Source organism: Phasianus colchicus, chromosome 5, assembly GCF_987193195.1.
Source record: "Phasianus colchicus chromosome 5, bPhaCol1.hap1.1, whole genome shotgun sequence".
NCBI lineage: Eukaryota > Metazoa > Chordata > Aves > Galliformes > Phasianidae > Phasianus > Phasianus colchicus.
The window spans coordinates 50,737,921-50,759,885 of NC_143440.1; the positions used below are offsets into that span (position 1 = coordinate 50,737,921).

A 21,965-nucleotide genomic window follows, 5' to 3' on the forward strand; every position below is an offset into this window, starting at 1 on the left:
GGGAGAATAAGAAATACTGGCCTAGCTGGTATAATGAATATTCCATTCAAATTAGACTAAGACTGCAAGGAAACACATTTTACTGAAGGGACACACCACACAGTAAAATCCCTCCTGTTGCTCATTTAAAGGTAACTACCTCTCAAAGTATCTAAATGTGTCAAGTTCCCTTTTAGGGTATGTTTCTATTTAATGTTCCTATTTAAGGTATATTTAAAGTCTCCTTTATTCACCTTTTTTGAACAAAGGCTGTGAGAGCCCTACACCTCACCAGTAGCGAGTGCTATTTTGTCCACAATTGTCCACAGTTCTCTCCAGCCACAGCTGTGAGAAGACAACAAGAAATGGAAAACGTTATGGTTTAGGATTTCTAGAATGATTTATATTATATTGATAAGATTATGTTTGAATTTTCCAAGGGAATTGATGGAAAGAAACCTACTGTAGTCATATTTCAACTTGCTTTAGCAGAGCAACTAATCTTCAGCTAGGTCTGGCAGTAAAAGATTGACTGTTATCACTCATTTTTCTGCAGTCTACTCTATGCAGATAACCTTCAAGTCACACTTTTTAAAAGTCTATCACTTGCTTTAGACATGCAGGGGGAGAGGGAGTGTAAAGAGAAACTGAATAAGACTTAGTAAGCATGGAGCAAGTCAGACTTCCAGTTGGACAAGTACTTAGCATGCATTTATTTGATATACTGCATATCAAAGGCTGACTGGGTTTACTAACCCGTATGTTAGAAGCAAGCAGCCTCCTCATTTGTTATCTAGAAACAAACATCCTCATTCTGCACTTCAAAACAACTTTTATGCCTACAGCAGCTATGTAAAATGCCACATATTAAAAATAATGTTGACTTACATCAGTCTTGCATAAATATATATCATTCTGTAAAAGCTAAACTTCCAGAATCACAGAATAGTTAAGGACGGAAAGAACTGTGTTGGAGGTCATCTCATCCCACCCCCCTGCTCAGGGAGGATCACCGAGACCAGGCTGCCCAGGACCACTAACGGCTCCTCTGAAAGGAACCCACTGATGGCTGTCATCCCTTCTCAGTTACACAAAGTGAATCACAACTGTGTCCAAGAAATATACTTAAAGCTAAACCTTCTGCTGGAGCAGTGGAGATAGATGAACAGACTCTGCTTTGTCACACATCATCTCAGCTCGAAGAGCACTTGAAGAAAAGAAGAGAAGGATACATCTGTTTGTGAATGGCTAAAGTGGATTATAGGACTGCTCATATTTGTGAATGCAAATTAAGATAGTATCACCATAACTTGCAAGATGAATCCATTAAACAGAAGAAAAGCTTAGAAACTATGTTAATGTTAATGCTATACTAATGAGGATTCCTTCTTGGTGCTCGCACTGTTGCTACTGTGACAAAGAGAAAGGAATGTGGGTCTCCTTGTATGTCCCACCACTTACCTAAGAGCTGGAATGTGGGAGTTCAGAATGAAGTCTGTCTGGTTTGCAGTGCAGTTTGAATTCACCAGATGGGGCTAATACAGCAAATATAAATATTCTCAAGTCAAGTCATACTGAAGAAACAGTATGTACTTATATATATGGCACAGCAGTTATAACCTTCCCAAAGTCTGTTTTAAAAAGTGTTAATCTTCATAGTGAATTCATTATTTACAACAGATATTTTATTTTGATAATTTTTAATATTTGATTTTTTTTAAAATAAATTAACTCTTTCAACAATTCACCACCACCAGTATCTGACTCAGGAAATATGTAGGTTTCTTATTTACATATATATATATTTTAATCTCTAAACAACTACAAAGCCACAAATATAAGAAGGGAAGTTCAAGGTTATAAATGCATATGGCTTTCCTTTATGATATGGTGGATGACTGATCTTGTCTCCTAAGTCCATCTCTCAGATTCAGTTTCATATGGAGACTCTGAACACACTTAGACATCATAGTAAAGTTTCAATTAGCTGATTTAAAAAAAAAAAAGTAAATTCCTGCATGCACTGTATCTCTGAAATGACCTTATCTATGTCACATCATCAAATCAGAAAGTTATTATTGAAAATTGAAGTAATTGCCTACGTCAGACTGACATTCTTTATATTCTGCCATGTCTTTAATAAGTGATTCTATCGCTTTGCCGTCAGTGGCAATGGAAATACATTAAAATCTAGCATGTATCTATCCCATGTTTGATTTTAGCATGATAAACCTACCTACGAAAATAAAAATAACAATGAATGAATATACATCAGATGGCATTTAACTCTACCTACTGAACAAATATTGGCAAATGACATAAATCATGTCACTATGTCACACCATGTCGCAGAAAGATGGAGGTAAAAGACAAGGAATATCACATTACTGTGCATACTTGATTAAATGATTACTGATAAGTATATGTTAGGTAAGAATATAATGTATGATCTGAATAAGGATGGTAGTTTCAGGTGAACAAAAAAGCAGGGACCCAGAGCCTCGTCTACGTAGGTAACTTTCAAACTCATACTTTCTTCAATAATCCCATTACTTAGAATAGCAGAAAGAGAGCAAGAGAGAACTGATCAAGTTTCACTGCACATGGAGCAAGTCAGACTTCCAGTTACACAAACATTTACAGTGCTGAAAGCTTCAGTGCTGATAATTTTGTATGATCTAAAATTTAGATGTGCTAAAATTATAAGGTACATATGTTAATGACATAAGAATACATGTCATAGCAAGAAATCTCCATTCTCTTCAGCCAATCCCTCTTCTCTTTGCCTTGTAGATCACAAAATCCCTATCATAAAAACTATAATTCCACTTTGACATAAAAATAGTATTGGGAAATTTTGTCTAAATGGTTACATAGTTCTACTCACCAATCTTCCAGGTCCCAGATATGAGTAAGTTCTGGACACAGTGGATGTCCAAGACTTGTGAATTTAACTTATGACCTTGCCTTGCAAATGAAGTCATGAGCATGACCATAGTAATGACCTTAATGAAGCCAGCACATAATCCAGAGAAATGAGCTCTCCTTTCTATTAACATGAAATTATTCAACTAGCACTGAATGAACAGCCTATGCTATACAGCATCCAAAGCACTTTTGCTTCAGTGAGTCCATAAAAAGTTCCATTAGAATATCATCTATCTAAGATTTCAGTCTTTCAGTCTCAATCTAGAAACAATTTGAAGCCAGTCATTCAGGCTATGGAATTGAAATAGCACTTGTAACACTGATGAAAAATCTTCCAAATATCGAGAGAAAGCAAACAGCCATTCTTCCAGTGAAGACTCTTGCATGTTTATTTTGAGAAAATACTGTATTGTGAAAAAGATGATAAAAGAATGCAGAACATGCTAACAAGCTTTCAGATCCTCTTTGAGAAATACACCAAAGCACCAAGAAAACAACTCCATCAAAATGTTCTTAGCTTGTGGATTTCCAGATTAATCCTCTCTTCAGTCTTTTTCAGAAATGAAGTTTGAGTGCCAGCAAACAGAAGAACAGCAGTTTTGCTGTTGCCAAAGTACTAAACCTAGGCAGTAAGCAATTGAGTAGTCAGGACAGACAACTCATCCTCTAACAAACAAGTTTTATTGAAAATGTGCATTATTATGCAAAACTGAGACAGAAAAACCATGTAGTTGCTATTTAAAAGATCTCATAATCAATTAGGTAAATGGCCTGTAGGAGACTGGGGAACCTAGGATAAATTTGTTTTAAGCTGGTAATCATTGAATCATAGAATCATAGAATGGCTTGGGTTGGAAGGGACCTCAAGGATCATGAATCTTCAACCCCCCCTGCCACAGGCAGGGCCACCAACCTCCCCATTTAATGCTAGACTAGGCTGCCCAGAGCCCCATCCAGTCTGGCCTTGAACACCTCCAGGGACAGACATCCACAACCTCTCTGGGCAGCCTGTTCCAGCACCTCACCACTCTCTCTGTAAAGAACTTCCCCCTGACATCCAACCTAATTTTCCCTCCTTCAACTTAAAACCATTTCGCCTCGTCCTGTTTGTAATGCTTCCCTTTCCATTGCTGTTACAGTCTGTTCTTTCCAAGGACACTTTTCTCAGATTTCCTGTTCTGCTTAAAGGAGATTTAAATCACACAATAGCAGCCAGGTTTCTTTTTAATTTGCATGGCTGACTAACTGTTAACTAACTGTTGTTCACGCCAACTGCATGTTGCTTGGCTGACCTGCAAAACCTATCAATAAACATGTACAATCACAACATGATCACCAAGAAGACTTGCCCAATAAAAACCAGCTGAATGAAACAATATTTACATACTGAATATTTTGATGCTTTAGTTACAAACATGAGTGGCTATTGCAAACTGCAATTTAGGCACATTCTTGGCCTTCCTGATGGCACTAACTTCTCACACTACAGCACTGATAAGCATCACTGTCTAGAAATACCAGTTTTGTAAGCAACTCAGTTATTGCTGCTGAACAATGATCAGACTTTGCTTATTCACAACTCTGTCATTTCTCCCTTGGATTACAGCAGTACCATATGTATGGATAAATGGTCTTCCGTATCTAGAGAATTTTGAGAAGCACATTATGCTGCAGCACATTTTACAACTTTACAGCTATTTGCAGGCTTATCAAACCAGTCTCTCCAGCATTCCACAGAATTTAAATTAAGTTCTTAATATCGGTCTTACCTTCAGAGAACATAATTTTAGGGGGTAGCTAAGACTTCAAGATAAGAACTGTTTTTGTCAAGAATAGCAGTCTTCACTATGGAGGTAAGCCAGTCTGTACAGGAGCTAACTTTCAGGGAGCTGACTGCAAACACCAAAATGAACTAATTCTGAGACAGAACAGATTTCACTATCACTCAATTCCAACTGCAAAGCAGATATCTTTTACCTTCTTTAACAGAAATGTTTTTTCTTTATTTAGATATCCATTTATTTTTAATTAATAAACCCTCAAAGCTATCCTTTTTTTTTTTTTTTCACATACTTCTCCTCTTAGGGAGAGACAACAGTGCACAACCACAATATATTCTAGCTAAGTAGAGACCTACATGCTTTTCTAACACCCTAATGTTTTGTAATACATATCACAATGCATTATCACATTTACTTAGTGGCTATTAAGAAATTCTTAACACAAATACAGAGTCCAAACGTGCTGCTTATATATGTGTGCATACACGTGCCTGCTAATAATTCACACACATCAATCATTTGGTAAGAAGTAACATACTGCAGAGCTTTTGATACTCTGAAGTTGGCCACCCATTAAGTATCTAAATTCTTTTTGGCATCAGTAGTCCAAGCAAGACATGACAGACATACTACAGTTGATAAATACTACAGAGATGGGCTCCTGATTTCTGCCTCATAATCTGCTGGCAGTGCATACCAGAAGAGATGCTTTTAGCATGATGGAATAGGGTGTAGTCACCTTCCCCCCCCCCCCCAATAGTGCTGATAAAAGCATCACTGAAAGCACCGCTGATCTCAGCTGTTGCACTTGCAGGGAATAGACGATATTCAAATTCAAACAAAGAAAAGTTTTGTTAATAACTGCTTGAATCACATAAGGTTTAAGGTTTTAGTTTTCTCAAGGCCAGCAAATGTACTATTTATACTGCAGCATGAAAAGCTGTAGGACCAATTTATGCATCAATTTCAGAAAACCATATTCTTTTATTAATATTAGTGAATTTTGCTCATGTCTGCTTTCCAATTTACACAATACAGCAGAGATTCTGACTGACTTTTATTCATTGATTGTGCATACAAAACAACACATCTATGGATGTCCTAATGGGATCATTTCAGAACTATAATCTTTGGTTCTCTTGAAACAGAAGAGTTTACAAGTGCTACAGAGAACTTTTTCATAAGGCTGATCACTGTAATCTTTTTTCCCATTCTTTAAACAACTATTTGGTAAGGATTGTTGATGGGGCTGTACAATAGCGTTCTTGTGACTTGCAGCTGTGTTTTTTGAATGAATATTTGTCTTGGATTCTCTGTGGAATCTCTCAGCAGCTTTTATTGACGTTTCTTGGTAAATGTTAAACACTACATCAATTCTTTGGCTTTCTGCACCATCACGTACTGCTGATAACCAGGTACATGTTCACTTTATTTATTCTTTGGATCACATTCATTCCATTAGCGGCAGATGGCCTGTTATGGTTTTAGTACAGTTTGCGTTCCACACAGCCCCTCCATTAAAATTTCCTACTTAGTTTCTTGAAGTGTTCTACCCAATATTGTCAGTGTGCCATGAATAAGACATACTGAGCATGTCAACTTGAAACAACTTTTTTTGGGGGTAAAATCTTTGTCTGTTTTGAGTATTACTATCATTTAGAGATCTTTGTAATTTCCTGCTCTTCTTTTTATGAGTGAAAACATTCTGATCTTCTCTCCGGAAGTCCATTCATGAAATTTCTGCATGAAAGAACCAGTCTCTAGATGAAAACTCTTAAAATAATTGCAGGTCTGCTCGCTTACTTTACGTACTTCTAGGAGGACATCAATACAGTCTGGCAGCTGGCTGATAAAGTGACAAGATCTTCTGGTCATTATCGATTGGCTTTATCTTAAGAATTTCAAGCAAGGCTTCAGTACCTGGCCTCATTACAGTCTGATTATCTGTACTTCTTCAAATATCCACTAAGTTATATACTCCATTGTATATAAGGAGAGGCACTCCTCTGTGCCTGGGAAGATCATGGAACAGATCATCCTGGATGACATGCTTGATCACATGAGGAATGGGTGTGTGATCTGAGACAGCCAGCATGGCTTCACCAGGGGAAGTCATGCTTGACCATTCTGGTGGCCTTCTATGATGGAGTGACGGCATCGGTAGACAAGGGAAAAGCGACTAATGCCATTTACCTGGACTTGAGCAAGGCCTTTGACATGGTCCCCCACCACATCCTTATCTCAAAATTGGAGGGATGTGGATTTGATGGGTGGACACTTGATGGATAAGAAACTGGTTGAAAGGCTGCAGACAGAGGGTGGTCATCAATGGCTCCATGTCCAGGTGGAGGCTGGTAACGAGTGGCGTCCCCCAGGGGTCTGTCTTGGGACCGGTGCTCTTTAACATCTTTATCAATGACATTGATGATGGAATCGAGTGCACTCTCAGCAAGTTTGCTGACGACACCAAGCTGAGTGGTGCAGTCGACACGGTGGAAGGAAGGGATGCCATTCAGAGGGACCTTGACAGGCTGGAAAGATGGGCCCGGGTGAACCTGATGAGGTCCAACATGGCAAAGTGCAGAGTTTTGCACTTGGACCGGAGGAGTCCCAGGCATCCATACAGACTGGAAGGAGTGGTCCTTGAGAGCAGCCCTGTGGAGAAGGACCTGGGGGTCTTGATAGATGAAAAACTTAACATGAGCCAGCAGTGTGCCCTTGTGGCTCAGAAGGCAAATGGTATCCTGGGCTCCATCAAAAGAGGGGTGGCCAGCAGGGACAGGGAGGTGATTGTTCCCCTCTACTCTGCTCTTGTGAGACTCCATCTGGAGTACTGTGTCCAGGTCTGGAGCCCCCAGTACAGGAAAGACAGAGAGCTGTTGGAGAGGGTCCAGAGGAGGGCCACGAAGACGATCAGGGGACTGGAGCACCTCTCCTATGAAGACAGGCTGAGGGAGCTGGGCTTGTTCAGCCAGGAGAAAAGAAGGCTGCGGGGTGACCTCAGTGCAACCTTTCAGTACCTAAAGGGAGCCTACAAACAGGAGGGGAATCAACTCCTTGAAAGGGTTGATAACTGCAAGGGCAGTTATCAGATAACTGACAAGGGGAAATGGTTTTAAGTTGAGGGAGGGGAGATTTAGGTTGGACATCAGGGAGAAGTTCTTTACAGAGAGAGTGGTGAGGTGCTGGAACAGGCTGCCCAGAGAGGTTGTGGATGCCCCGTCCCTGGAGGTGTTCAAGGCCAGACTGGATGGGGCCCTGGGCAGCCTGGTCTAGCATTAAATGAGGAGGTTGGTGGCCCTGCATGTGGCAGGGGGCTTGGAGATTCATGATCCTTGAGGTCCCTTCCAACCCTGGCTAGTCTGTGATTCTGTATATGAGTTAACTTGGAGATCCTCAGCTATTTCCTGTCTCTCAGCTACTTTGTACTAATATCTCGATGATCAACAAGGCAGCATTTAGCTTCAAGCTAAGTCCCTTTGGATTAAACTGATTTAAAAAAAAAAAAAAGGTTAGACCACAGGAGCCTGAGTGGGCTTTTGTGATTGAACCGATGGAGTGTAAAGAAAGCGAAGTCCTGCTTCCCTCCTGCTCTGCATTTCCTGTTTCCTCTCCCTTTTACAGTAAGCGTTTCTCATTTAACCCATTTTACCTTTGAATCATAGAATCAGTTGAGTTGGAAGGGACTTGCAAAGGTCATTTAGTCCAACTCCTCTGCAATAAACAAGGACATCTACAGCTCAATCAGGTGCTCAGAGCCTGGTCCAGCCTGACCTTGAGTGTCTCCAGGAACAGGGCATCCACTACAACGTGGGGCAGCCTGTTCCAGTTCTTCACTATTCTTATCATAAAAACCTTTTTCTTATATCCTTATATTTGTAGGGGGTACCCATGTATCTTTCAGAAATGGCTCATTACAAGGTCAGATGAACACCATGGCTAGTAAAGGATGTAGCAGTAGGTACTGACAGTAGAAAAGAAGGAGCAGGACAACACCTATTGGAGCAGATACATCAGAGCAAATCAGCTAGATGTGAGAATAACCTTGAAAGCACATTGTTACAAGGCAGTCTGACTCTGTGCTGATCAGCAGCTGATTCCAGCAGCTGCACATTTCCAACTCCTTCCTTATTTTGGCTTCTAGCAGCTGTGATGATGGGATCAGCTCGGTTGCCAACCAACAACTTGCTTGTCATTTCTTCATGCAGGGAGCTTCTCAGGCTGAACTGACTCACCCTTTGGTTGCATGATTACTGGAACTGATGTAAGGGAGGCAATGGAAATAGGCACCTGAAGACAGAGAGGTCAGATGCATTTCTACAGCTAGAGATCAGTCTCTGATTAGTTTAAGCCGACCACAAGGCTGATGCAGTAATCAGAAGACACAGCCTTGCCTCCCTAGGGAAAATAACCCTTTCGGGCTCTGTTCCACTTCATCCCTTATACCAGAGGAGGACGTTGACCTGCTTCACCGCGTATCTGGCTCACAACAACGTGGGTTACGTGACAACCCGTTTTTCCAGGTAATGCTCAGCTGGGCCGACTCCCCAGCCTGGCCCTGCACACGGCAGCACCTTAGGCAGCCTCCCTTTACAGAACCATAGAATCGAGTCAGCGGTGGGTCGACTCGAAGCGTCCAACTACGGCTGGGCGTTGATATTCGTTCTCTTTCACCGACCCACCACAGGCAGCTCCCACAACAAACCCCCGCTCGCCCTCTTCCCGCCGCCGCCATCTCGGGCGCCCCCTCAGCGAGCGCCCACTCCCCCCGCTCGCCGGCCCCGCCCCTCCCCGCCGAGTCCCGCCCAGGTGCAGGCAGCCCGGCGCATGCGCGGAGGCGCAGTAAACAGCGGCCGCCGCTCCTCCCCCTTACGCCGTTTGCGTGGCCGCCTCCGCGCAGGGCCGCGCGAGCGCCGGCGGCGGCGGCGGTTGCGCAGTGGAGCTACATCCGGGCACTGGGGCAGGATGAATGCTCCTTTCCAAGATGGCGGCGGAGGGAGGAGGGAAGGAGATGAACGAGATTAAGACCCAGTTCACCACCCGGGAGGGGCTGTACAAGCTGCTGAGCCACTCGGAGTACAGCCGGCCGAACCGGGTGCCCTTCAACTCGCAGGGCTCCAACCCGGTCCGCGTTTCCTTCGTCAACGTCAACGACCAGAGCGGCAACGGGGACCGGCTCTGCTTCAATGTGGGCCGGGAGCTCTACTTCTACATCTACAAGGGGGTCCGCAAGGTACCGGGGCTCGGCCGCCGCGCTGGGGTCTGAGGGCCTCCGCGCCGCCCGCCCGCCCGCCGAGGGGCCGCCCGCCGAGGGGGCGCGGGGCTGCGTCGTGGGCGGGGGCGGCGGGACCGCGGGGCTGACGGCGGCCCGGCCGGGCTCCGCGCCGCCCGCTCGGCCGCTCGCGAGGAGCACCGGGCTTGAGGGCTGCGACGGGGAGCCGGCGCCCGCTCCTCGCCGGGGTATGTCGCGTTCGCTGTCGCACCCGTAGGTGCGTGGGGAGGTGGGAGGGGTGGGATCGCTCGGGCCTTCCTCGCTGTGCGGGAATGGGGGAAGGGTTTTCGGTAGCGAGGGAACCGCGGGCCTCCTTCGCTCGCTGCTTCAGGTCGGAGGTTGGCGGGCGCCAGTGCCTGGCGTGATTACGGCGGTGTCAAATCCCCGGTAGGACTGAGGAAGGCTCCTGAGCTGTGGTCGGAGGGCTGCGGTACTCGCTGTAATTACAGGCCTTTCTCACGGCTTTGAAGTGCGGTCTGATTTCAGGGTCGTTCCTAAAAGGGAGCGGTGCGGAGAGCTGAGTTTTAAACGTCAGGTAATTAATGCAGAGAAAGTTGCTTTTACGGAAGACGCTCATTGGCGCAGCTCGAGATAGGCTCTGTAATGGTTAACGTTAGATGTAGGACCAGTAGTGTGTGCGTCTGATGTTTCGGGTCACCATATTTACGAATAAATCCCTTCTACTAGTTGTTTCTTAGAGTCGTTGCCTTTATGGCATTTAGAAGAGCATTTCTAACTTGTCATGCTGTATGAATGCCACTCAATATATGAAAACACAGACGTAATGATTGTTAGGCTTCTAGTTTCTGGTTCAAGAAATGGGGGTTTGTTATCTCGTATACTTGAGACTTAGCTTCCATAAAGCGAGTCGTTTGAAACCTTCCTGCCTTTAGTCTACCATGTAATATGGATAAGGAGGTGGAGGACTGGTGATACACCCAGGATTGTGAGGAAGCCTGTGGGTGAGGAGGGAGTCATAACTGAGCCTGCAGGCTGCTAAGCAAACACCCAAATCACTGCTCCTTTGTAAAATGTAAGCATCTACTGGAGAATTAAGTCTTCCTCGTTATCTGTTTACTGTGACTTGACAGATCTGATAAGTTCTGTATAATGCTATGGATCTTAGTTTTGCATTGCAGTGAATTTTCTTAACCTAGTTGTTTTAAATAATACTTAGTCAACAGTTTCTTGAAGCATGTCATGAGTGCTCTTCTATCAAACATTTAAGCAACTGCTGTCTTTCCTATTTACAAGATAACATCAAGACAGTATCTCTGAAAATCTGGCATTTAAACTATTGTCATGTTCGTCTTCATATATCTTGAGTTTGTTTTTTTCCGTACAAAGTAACTGTGGAGTTCTCTTGCATGTTACAGAATGGGCCTTTATGTAGTGTAGTAATGATATGTGTGATTCTTGCAAGTTGTCTTAGTAACCTCTTGCCACGCTTAAAATAAATAAAAAATGAAATCTGAAGCTTGGAACTGCATTGGAAATAGGGAACTGAATAACTTTTTCAAATTGTAGAAATGATTTTGAGATTAGTGTTCCAATATATTTTTTCCTGGCTGCTAAAAGCAGCTTTTGTGCTACATGGTAACAGAGAAAATATTAGTTTGTCAGATTGTTAACTTATGAGCTTTGTGATATACCTGTCACAGCACTATGTATTGTTTTCCTCATAGTAATATAAAATGTATGCATTGTTCAGAATTCATTTCAGTGAGCTCTTATGATACTAACGAATGAAAATATACTTCAAAATCTTTTTATGTAATATGCTAAGTTCTGTAAAATTAATCTAGAGAAATAGCTGAAATAAGCTAAAGAAAGTATTTAAAATGAGAATAGAGAAGGTGGGCTGCCTTGAACTTGTAATGGTTGTTTCTTTGGAATTTATTTTGGAACTATTCATTTCAAAGATGCCTTTGTCTCTGTGCAAAGTTTAGAGAAGAACAGGCTGATACTTTCAACTGATGATTGGAGTTCTTTGGTATAAAAGGTTACATATTTTTCGGCTATTGTTGCAGGAAGGAGCTACTGTTACCTAAATTGATAGTATGTATGTCTGTCTTAAACTGGACAAACTGAACTTTGCATGTCTTCCACTTCTTGGCAGTGGAGCTGGGTGAGGGACCCAAAAATTTGTGATCTCTGCATAATACAAATGCTAACAGCTTCTCTTTTAAGTTACTTCACAATTATCGAAGTGTCTCTTGAAAATGCTCCCTAATAATATTCAGACTGTAATTTTCATTTCAGTGAAGTCACTAAGATAGTAGAGTACAAATGGAAGTTAGTGAAGCTGTGTTAGCTGTGGTAGCTAAGATTGTGTCTTATTTTAATTTTATCTTGCTTTTCCAGAGCAAGAACAGGAACAAACTTTAAATGTTATACTTCTATTAAAATGAGTGAAAGAACCACCAGGATTTTATTTTAAGGAGAAGTTTCTGTCTGATGCTGAGATAATTCTTGTATCAGTAATCTATCAGTACATGTCAAGCAGGAGTCACACTCAAGCCATGAATGATAGATAATGCTAATATTAAGTGAAAAGTACCACTTGTAAGGATGTTTCTTGAAATCAGTGATGCTAAGTTTCCTTTAAATCTTAAATATGTTGCATCCTCTATGTCTAGTTTGTGAATCATTTTTTAAAGTACTTTGCTAACATTCGTGTTCAGTTTAGGATATTCAAACTACAGAAAGTAAAATCTTTTCAAGACATTTCTTTATGCTTGTTTTATTTTCTAAGAAACCTGATTGAGGAACAGTGTCCAGGATGGTTGTATTGGGATTGGAGTACTGATAGATAATGATGATAGTTAGGAAGAGCGGTAAGGGAGTTTTGGGTAACATTTCAAGCTGTCTTTAGAGATTTTTTTTTCCTTAAAAAGTAAAAAATGTATTTCCACACAAATTTATTCTTAAATGAATATTTCTTAAAATAATAAAAGCTCAGCTTTCTTTCTATTCTTCTTTCTTACTATAAAGCATTGCCATTACCATGAAACGTGTCACCAAATTGTCATGTCTTTCATGGCAACGAAAGCACATCAGTTGTGGATCACTGTTGTGGTTTTTTTTCTTGTCTGTTATTTTGTTTGTGTTTTAACAAAAACTTAACCAGTTTTCCTTCTGCTAATAAGGTAGTGCAGGCTCCCAGAAAACTACTGTTTTTCTTGTTTCTATCCATTGAAAAAGGAAGTGAATGTATAGTTTAGAAAAGAGAAATTGAACTGCGATTGAATGACAGGTGGTTGCTTTACATCTGTAAGTATGTAATTATTCTCAACTATGCTGAGTGTCAGTAGGCTTTCCCTTACAGTCCTCCTTAACTTTGGCATTAAGGCAAGATGTGATCTCCTGTTAAAAGGTTGAATTTTTTGAACTCAAGTGATCTAGTGACAGCTGGAAATGATGGTACAGCAGCAAAGTATCTTCTTGGCAGTGTGCTCCCTGTATCCTTGCTAGCTTTGGCTGTGCTCAGCCTCAGTTTGAGCTCGTTTAGCTTGCTAAATTAGCAGTTCAATACATGCGCTTTTTTAATTTTGATTTGGTGAGTTGAACCATTTCATCTTGGGTTCAGATATGAGCAAGCACAGTGAGAGCAAAGAAAGGGATGAAGGGAGAAGGAACAAAGCTGCCTCCTGGTTGCCTCAGGTTGGATCTGTTGCCTGATGGTCTCACTTGAGCAATGCCTTTACTGCTGCCTTAAGTCAGATTCAGAATGATCTGTTCTTTAGAGATTGTTGACTTAATCTTGAGAGTTATAGATGACAGAGGAGGCTTTTTCTGTTTCATGGAGTAGAAGGTAATCATTCAAAAATGATTGATCAAGCCATGATGCATTGGTGCTTTGGATGGGTCGCCTTTTTCTGCAGCACACATCAGGAATGAGGGCTGTTGCTCGAGTCTTGCTTATGAGACACTCTCGAGCTACTTCAGCGTGGTTTGTGTCTGGTTTTGCAAAATGGTTTATTAGTTGATTCATTAATCTTGAGAAGGAGCATGCTATTTCATCATCTTTCTTGTCATAGGAATGACTGACAAGACAAGGCTTTCTGGATTGCTGCTGACATTTAACTACCAAATTCATTTCCATTTTTACTAGGAAACTAGTGCATTTTCCCTTTCCCCCCCCCCACTATAATTAGTGTATTCTCTCTGTTTATTATAAAGGCTTCTGGGCAAGTCAGCATGCAGCTGAGGCTTCAATACAGTCATATGAAGGTGCATATTAGCAGCAATGTGGCACTGTATACAGTCTTGGTTTTTACCACACATTGGGTTGTTACCAAATTTGAATGCCATTCAGCTTATTATATTATTTTTTCTTTGTGGCAGGCTTTCCCAACAGTAGTTGTTGGTTTACTTGTTTATTATGAACTCTGTCTTGCCAAAAGAGACTGTCTTCAGTTGTATTTCTTTTCCTGCAGCTACCTAAAGCAGCAGTCTGTCAATAGCTATGTGATGTTAGAGTGTGTTATAATGGTATTGTAGTAAAAAAATAGGTAGGTGGTGAGCCCAGGTTGGAGAAGGCATGGAGGGTGGAATCTGTGTGCTGTCTTTTCAGCCATACATTGAACAGGGCTTAGAAATAATTATATTTGTACTAAGATGAAGGTAAGCTCATATCTTAATTTCTTTTACAGTATTCTGGTAATCCCTGGTTATCAGCAAAAGTACTGCTGACATATAGGATTCTTTCCTTTGCATTACTCTAAATTGCCTTCTTAAATATCTGTCGTTATTGGGATCTCTATTGTCCAGCTGAGAAGTATTATACTTGGTGATGATTTGTGTTCTATAGAATGTTCATCTAGGATCTTGTCCTAATGATGGAATGATAATGAGTGGCATTTATCACCATGCTTAGTATATTGCTTTCTCTGGGAAGGGTAGTGCTCAGCAGCTCTAGGTTGGAAGCTGGAATCTGCAGAAACAGCACATTTTCTCAAAATGTGGTGGGGAGGTGAGTTAATATTACTTTATATTCGATACCACTAGGCTATATCAGGCCTCAAAAAAGATGCACATTCCAACAGCGTATATGAGCTATAGAAATGTTGAGATTTGTGAAGATATTTTTAGATACGCTTGCTCTGAAGCATAGTGAGGTGTACCTACATCTTTGTGATCAGTTTTAGAACAAGCTTCATACATCACTTAAGCATAGTTTTCCTATGTTTTTCCTAACATCTAACAAAACTTTTTTCTCGAGGGGAAAAAAGCTGACTGCTGTTTTCTGCTGGGGTTGTGGAGAACAACTGACTGCCTCTGGCAACAAATCTAGATATCTTTTAACCTTTCTTTTCATGTTGTGACTTTTAAGCATTAGATTGCTCTTCTCTGTTAGCTTCAATTAACTAGCATTATTTGCAGCACCTAAAGGAGATATCGCTCCAGAAAAAGGGAGAATAATTTCCTGTGCCATTCTTGTGATACTCTTGCTACCATATTGAAGAATGTTGAGATTTTTGAATTATTCTCATGGTATTGACTTGCTGGGATGGTTTATTCTTTCCTCCATGCTTGCTTTTAATTTGTCACATGGCGTACTCACTGAATTCTGTTCTATTTGCTTTATTAAAAGGTGTTTTTATTTCCAATTCTGTGCTGCGTACTGCAAATAATCCTTCTAATCTTGTTGTTATTCACAAGTTTGGTGTGTTTTCTTGTCCTTTAAAAAAAAAAAATGCTTAAAAACCACGATACTTAGCTTGTTTGTAGGTATCACATGAGACTTACCAGAAATGTTCCTAATGTCAGGGTATTGTGTTTGCTGCTGACCTTTTTCTTATAGTCCTGTTATTTTTATTTTTTCTTCAGAATACAATTAAATTGATTTGATGCTGACTTTTGGCAAATTTGCCATCTGTGGAATTTTCCCTTGATTGTCTAGGTGCTTATAGATATTTGGTATTTTTCATACCAAGAAAAGGCTGTCTGCTGTAACTGTCAAATTCTACTACAAAGTTTTTGGCTACTAGAAGTATTGTGGAAATGAAATCAGAACTTTCCTCAAAGGTGTCTGATGCAATCCTGTAACTGGGTAAATATTTCTATTCTGTGCTATGAGGGCTTATGTAGTCCACATCTATTCAGATGTCGTGGATGTGACGCTCACTATTAACCCTCTTAAAAAGACATTGCAGATTTGGTTGGGTGTGATTTTATGGTTATTTTCTGTTTGTGTCTGTCCCAAGAGATCCCTCAACTTCTTTCTGAGTTTTTCTTCCTTGTGTTGTAGGTAAGAGTTACATTCAAACTGGATTCACCAGTCCTGTGCAGGTTGTTGTGGTTGGATCACTAATTGGCTTCCTATGTATTTGTGCTTGTGAAGACTTTTGGATTTATGGATTTCTGCTTGAAAGACTTTTGGAAAATCCAGGCTTTTAATGGATAGGTAGACTCACTAACTCAAGTGTTGTGATGTAGCTGGATGTTTTCTTTAATTCTAGCTGGACCCCATGCTAAGGACTGCCGAGACTTGTTACAGACTGTTCTGGTGATTTGATTTTCTTAGTTGTTTTTGTTTTCAACAAACTTCTTTCATTGGCACTTTGGAGGGAAATAGCCAAGAGTTAGTGGTGGGTTACAGGATAACAGGTAGTTTTAACAGGTTAACCCTGTTATACAGAACAATGAGGGCTGACGCGAGAGAAAACCTGACAAATAAATAGCTGTTTTATAATGACCCTATTAAACATCTCTTATTGTGGAAAAGAAGAGGATATTTGCACTTGATGAAGCCTACAAGGTGATGATTCTCTGGAGGCTGCTTCTGATGTATAGGTAGTAGCATTAGTCTGTAGTGCTTTCAGCTTCTCTAGTGCATGCTCAAGTCCGTGCTTCCAGCCTGCATTGCAACTGTTTGACCTCAGTAAGCTGTATGTTGCAGCAAGTGCTGGGAAGGATTGCTCTCTGAGGGAACAGGTCGTTCATCATGGCAGCAGTGTTTTAGTGTCAATGCTCGGCCCTGCTGGCCAAACCCTTATGTTGGTAGGCAGCATTTTGTAGGCAGTATTTTGTAACTAGGGATTTTTTTTTTTTTTGCCACTGCAGGTAGAATTTTTGTTTGGCATTGCAAGTATATTTCTAGTACACTAAGTAAGAGGAATTTAAACTAATATAAAACCATTAATTGTGGTACTTAATCTTTGCAGGCCAACAACATTTTAGTCATAATGCCTCACACGCAAATAATGATCATTTGTAGTACAAACATTTTTGCTTCTGTAGAGAGCTTTGTGGGCCAGCTTTGTCAGAATATTTACGGAAGAGTTGTGTTGTGTTTAGATTGCAAGAAGTTTTCATTATGCTTTGACATCTGACAGTTAATAATTAAAATGAATATTGAAGATGCTTCAGACTCTATTTAAGCCTTGCATAATCTTATCTCTGGTTGGCTCACAGGCCATAATTGGCGTTTGACATTGCAAAATCAAATTTAGTGCCCTAGATTGAAGTATTGCAAGTCTCTGTGTGAAAGAAGCTATCTGAAATGCTTATTTGTGAGTGATATGTATTTAAAGGCCATTTGCTGTCCAGTTGTCCTAACTGTTAGTTGACACACTTGGAAACGATGCTGTTTGAAAATATGCCATTCTCCTTCAAGAAAACTGAAGGAAACTAAACAGTAATAATAACTGTGCCACAGCGTAAGTTGAAGTAATGATCTTTTGTTACGTCCTCATAAATTGACAATTTTTCCTTCCTTACCTCACTCTACTAGTAAGTACAAATGTGTATGTGATCTGTCTTCCAGCATCTAAATTGCTCCAATTTCTTGCCTCCTGTAGTTTAAAATAAAGCAGCTGTTTTTTTCTTGTTTCAGCTTCTGTTTAGCAGACTGCTGGTAGAAAACATAGCCCTATAGTTTTTGTGGGCAGGACCACCAGGCACTGCAACTGAAGTCTTTCCAATGACAGTGACATAATTTGGAGTTGGAATTTACTCTTGCGTTTTTCAGTAAAGCTGTTCATAATGCAGTGACAAATCTTTAAGTGATACCTTCTGCAAAATGATTTCAGTTCTGGTGTACCGACTGTGATCAGTCTTTAATTTCATAAGTTAATTGTGGAATTCTCAGGTGACCGCAGTGGTCAAAGTACTAATGCTTTTCTGTTGTTAGGTCTGTGGGATTGGAAAGTGGTTGTAATGAACAGATTCTTGTTTAATAATCCTTATCTTTGCACACATGGAGAATGTGAAATGCTGTATTAGAGTAACTGCTGGCCTAAGCAAGAGCTTTTAAGTAAAGAAAGCCCCGGAGTAAGGAGGAGAAGCTGCGTGAACACTGGATGTTATAAGCAAAGTTATTGTCCTCAGTCTACTAGGAAAACAAAATGTAATTCCTATTATCTGTACTAGGAGTTTGCATACATTTTGTTAGGAAAGTGATAGCACGGAAAACTTCCATGGGATTCCAGCTTATGGTTTTAAAGCTCCCTCTTGACTAAAGGAAGAGGAAGCAGTAACAAGAGGAGACTGAGTGGATGTCAATATATATTGAGGCTGTGTTTAAAAAGCCCAGAAGTATTGTGAAATAAACTGTTGGAATGGTGCCTTATAGACACTTCAGCCTGCACAGTCACAAGGATGACAATAAATATGAGCAACATCACTTTTTTAGACCTTTTTAATAGGAGTGTGGGCCAGAAGTCTTAAATAGCTAGCTGTGTACACAGAAGGTGTCAGAATGGTCCATCTTGAAAAAGTGATTTATGAGAGCAGGAATAGTTGCACGATTTGACAATACAACTTTCAAAGTTTGATATTTTGAAAATGCAGTGTTTCTTACTTATATTATAGATGCAGCTGTATTAATCCAGATGGATGTTTTTTCATTTGTTTATTTGCTTTTTCCCCTGAAGAAGACTGTCAGAAATATAGGGTGCTCTCAAGGAAACTGTCCATTGATGTTCAGTTAGCCTAACACGTGCCATGGCTTTCCTTTCTCATGTTGGCAGGGAATCTGTGTTCCCTTCTGCAGAATAACTTGTAGCAAACTCCTGCAAAGCTGTAATGTGCTGTTCCTCTAGATGAAGTTTGTCACTTTCTAACAGAGTTGACAGGATAAATTCTACTGACCCAAGTGAAGTTCTGTGTTTGATCCAAAGTGCAGTATTTGAACTGGGCTGGTTGAAAGGTATGAATGATTCTGAAAGCAGAAGTCCCTGGCACATGTAATATTCGTATGCCTATATCAATGGGATGGATGGTTAAACAGCTGAGGTCTGTTCAGCTCCATGCTCTAGTACAGGCTGCTTTTATGACCTTTGGCAAAAGGCTTGAAATGTGGATAGTTACTTGTGGCCAGCACAGCTGTGTGCAGGAAGATCAGTAAGTGACATGTAGTAGGCAGATGGCTTCCTTCTGTCCTTCAGGAGAAAATCAGCCATAGGAAAGAGGCAGTGTTGTGTGTCCATTTGGTAAATTAAGCACTTTCAGCCCTTTAATGGTAAATTTTAAAGAACATGATTAATAAGCACCATTTTTTTTTTCCCCCCACCTAATATCTGTGCCACTGGAGTTTTCAGCTCTCATTGCTACTTAGAGTATCTTTAGTACTGTGCGTACTTCAAAATAAGTCTGTTGGGAAAACTTGTGCCCAGATCAAGAATTTGTTGTCTTTTGCTCTCAAACTTCCAAAACAGGATTCTGGTTTGCAACCTAGGTGATATCTCAGACCTTGTATGTGTGTGATTATGGAAAATCTGAGTTCACAGCAGTGTATCTGTCAGGGATTTGTTTCTCGGTATGTTTTCTAGTAGCCTGCCTCTTATTCTTGTTCAGCAGCACTTTTTGCCTCATTGGCCTGGGTTATGAAATATCTTCAGGCCCAGATGGAAGATACAGTACTGTAAATTAACGTCAGAACAAAGAGCTAAGGCAGATGTGTTATTTCATCTGTCTGTTACTAAATACAACCACAAAAAGTATAAACCAACGGGCCTTATTCTGGATCGGAGCATAGATTATATATTTAGTAGATATCTTATTCACATACCTTCTGCAGAACTGTTCTGGGGCTGTAAGAACAACAGCAAGTTGCATCTTATTTTTAGTACAAAAGTAAGTAGGCTTTGTTCTAGTAATATTTTGTTAACTTGCTGCAACGTGAGGGAGTTGTTGGCTTAATAAAAATAGTGTATGAAAAATGTCTGGCATTCCTGTAGGGCTTGCAAAATCCAGCAGTAGCCAGAAAGGGACACAGCTTTGACTTGCTGGACAGACATTTCTATATTGTATTTGACTCTTATTGAGCTTTGTAATGAAAAAAAACCATAAATTGATTAACAATTAACTGCTACAGTGAAATAAGTTTCTATAGCAACAGTGCAATGTGGGCTACAATTATTCAAGCTGCTTTTCTGGAACAGATAAAAATTTTTCTTTCAAGCAGCGAATTTACGCTGCTGGACTAAAACATTGGTTTGTTATAGCAACGGATAATCCTGAGCTCTTTGGCTGCTGCTTTTCCTTTTTAAATCCTGAAGAAATAACTTGGTCTCTTTTGTGCTAAAAGAGAGGTGGGAAAAACATGAGAAGATAAATACTAGAGCGGTGAACTGGTGGAAACAACTTAATACTGCTTGCCTGTAGGCTATTTAGTATAACAGAGCTATAATGGTTGTGTTGTTAAGCAGTATGAATTTATACTTCCACCTGTTGACAAGTTTACATGAAATGGAGCTTGCTTTAATTTGATAAAAATGATCGTATAGCAGCTTGGAGATTACAAGTAAATTGGCTAATAGAGTTTAGTCCTAATGAACTGAATGTTGATATTGATTCCATAAATCAGTCTTGTTTGTTGGTTTGTTTGTTCTGTGCATGTTTGGAGTCTCTGCATATTTTGTTTGTTTTGATACCTGTGAATGCCCTTAGAGAGGAGTGTTCTGCTGCAGGCTTCACTGTCAAAACTGGAAAATACAAGGGTTTTATAAAGGGACAGCTTTTTTTTTTTTTTTTTTTTTTTTTTGCCACAAGGCACACCTGTAAAGCCACCTTTTGGAAGTAACTATTTGTTACTTGTTTTGGTCTTTTGAAAATTGGAAGAAATGGAATTTGAACAGCTGTGGTTTTGAAGCTACTGTGGCTTTAGTCTTTCAGCAGGGAACTTAATCTTGTGTGATGTGTTTTAAGGATACTTTGGTTGTCTGAGCACTCGAAGGAAGAACCAAGAACAGTATTGGCAATATAAAGTCAATGCTAACAGACAGTATTCATAGATATGTATGTTCTGTTGAAGTTGTTGAAGTGTTTTGTTTTTCTTTTTTCTGATAGCAGAACAACATCATGCTCACATTTGAGAACGGAAGAATAAAATAATTAGTTCAAAGCTCCACTGAAAGTCCAGGCTTTGGAGGTGTGACTTGAGCAGAACTCTTGTCCAACAGGTTGGATAACTTCCTTGTGTGTGCTCAGGATGAAGAAGTCAAAGGGTGATGCTATCAAGTCCTGTGATGTTTTCAGTTTGTGCCATGTTTCAGGGGCCACCTAAGAGCAGTCAGCCTGCTCTAATTTAAACAAACAGCACTTTTAGTAGTTACAATTTTGTAAGTTTTACTTAGAGATGAGCCAATTTAAACAGTTTCCAAGTGAAAGAAACTTGCAGTGCTCTCTAAGTATCCCTCCTGAGCCAGAGAACTGAGTAGCAGTTGCTGAATTGGATGTGTGTGCTTTTATGTGGAATCCATTTAACATTTACATACCTATTTTCCTTGTTTTGTCTCTTACATCTTGTGTGTGTGTGTGTATCTTTGTACAGTTTGTCTGAACTTCTTTAGCATTAAAAATAGGTGGGAGAGGACTGATTATAAGTGCGGCAAATTGTGTGGGTAGACTATAGGAGAAAATAAAAGGGTCTACTGGAGTGTGAAGAATAAGAAAGAAACAGAAATGTAACCTTCTTACTCCAGAGCTGTGAATGTGTTATAACCTGCTAGATTGTAGCTGCTGAGGAAGGAATTGTGGTTTAACTAAGTGTACGTCTG

At 40.5% G+C, this 21,965-nt stretch overlaps 1 protein-coding gene across 7 annotated transcripts in view; it reads left to right on the forward strand.

Annotated features, from left to right (window-relative positions):
- The first annotated feature begins 9,547 nt into the window (after positions 1 to 9,547).
- The window catches only part of WDR20 (WD repeat domain 20), a 43,436-nt gene continuing 31,018 nt past the window's right edge, over positions 9,548 to 21,965 (forward strand). For 6 of the 7 annotated variants that reach the window (XR_016467061.1, XR_016467062.1, XM_031592973.2 and 3 more), the window contains exon 1: positions 9,549 to 9,921. Coding sequence is in view for 5 of the 7 variants with exons in the window: in XM_031592973.2 (XP_031448833.1) it covers positions 9,658 to 9,921 (264 nt within the window). In the remaining 2 variants the exon portion in view is untranslated. Of the gene's footprint in view, positions 9,922 to 21,965 lie in introns of all 7 variants that reach the window. The other variant, XM_090141648.1, reaches the window with a different exon arrangement.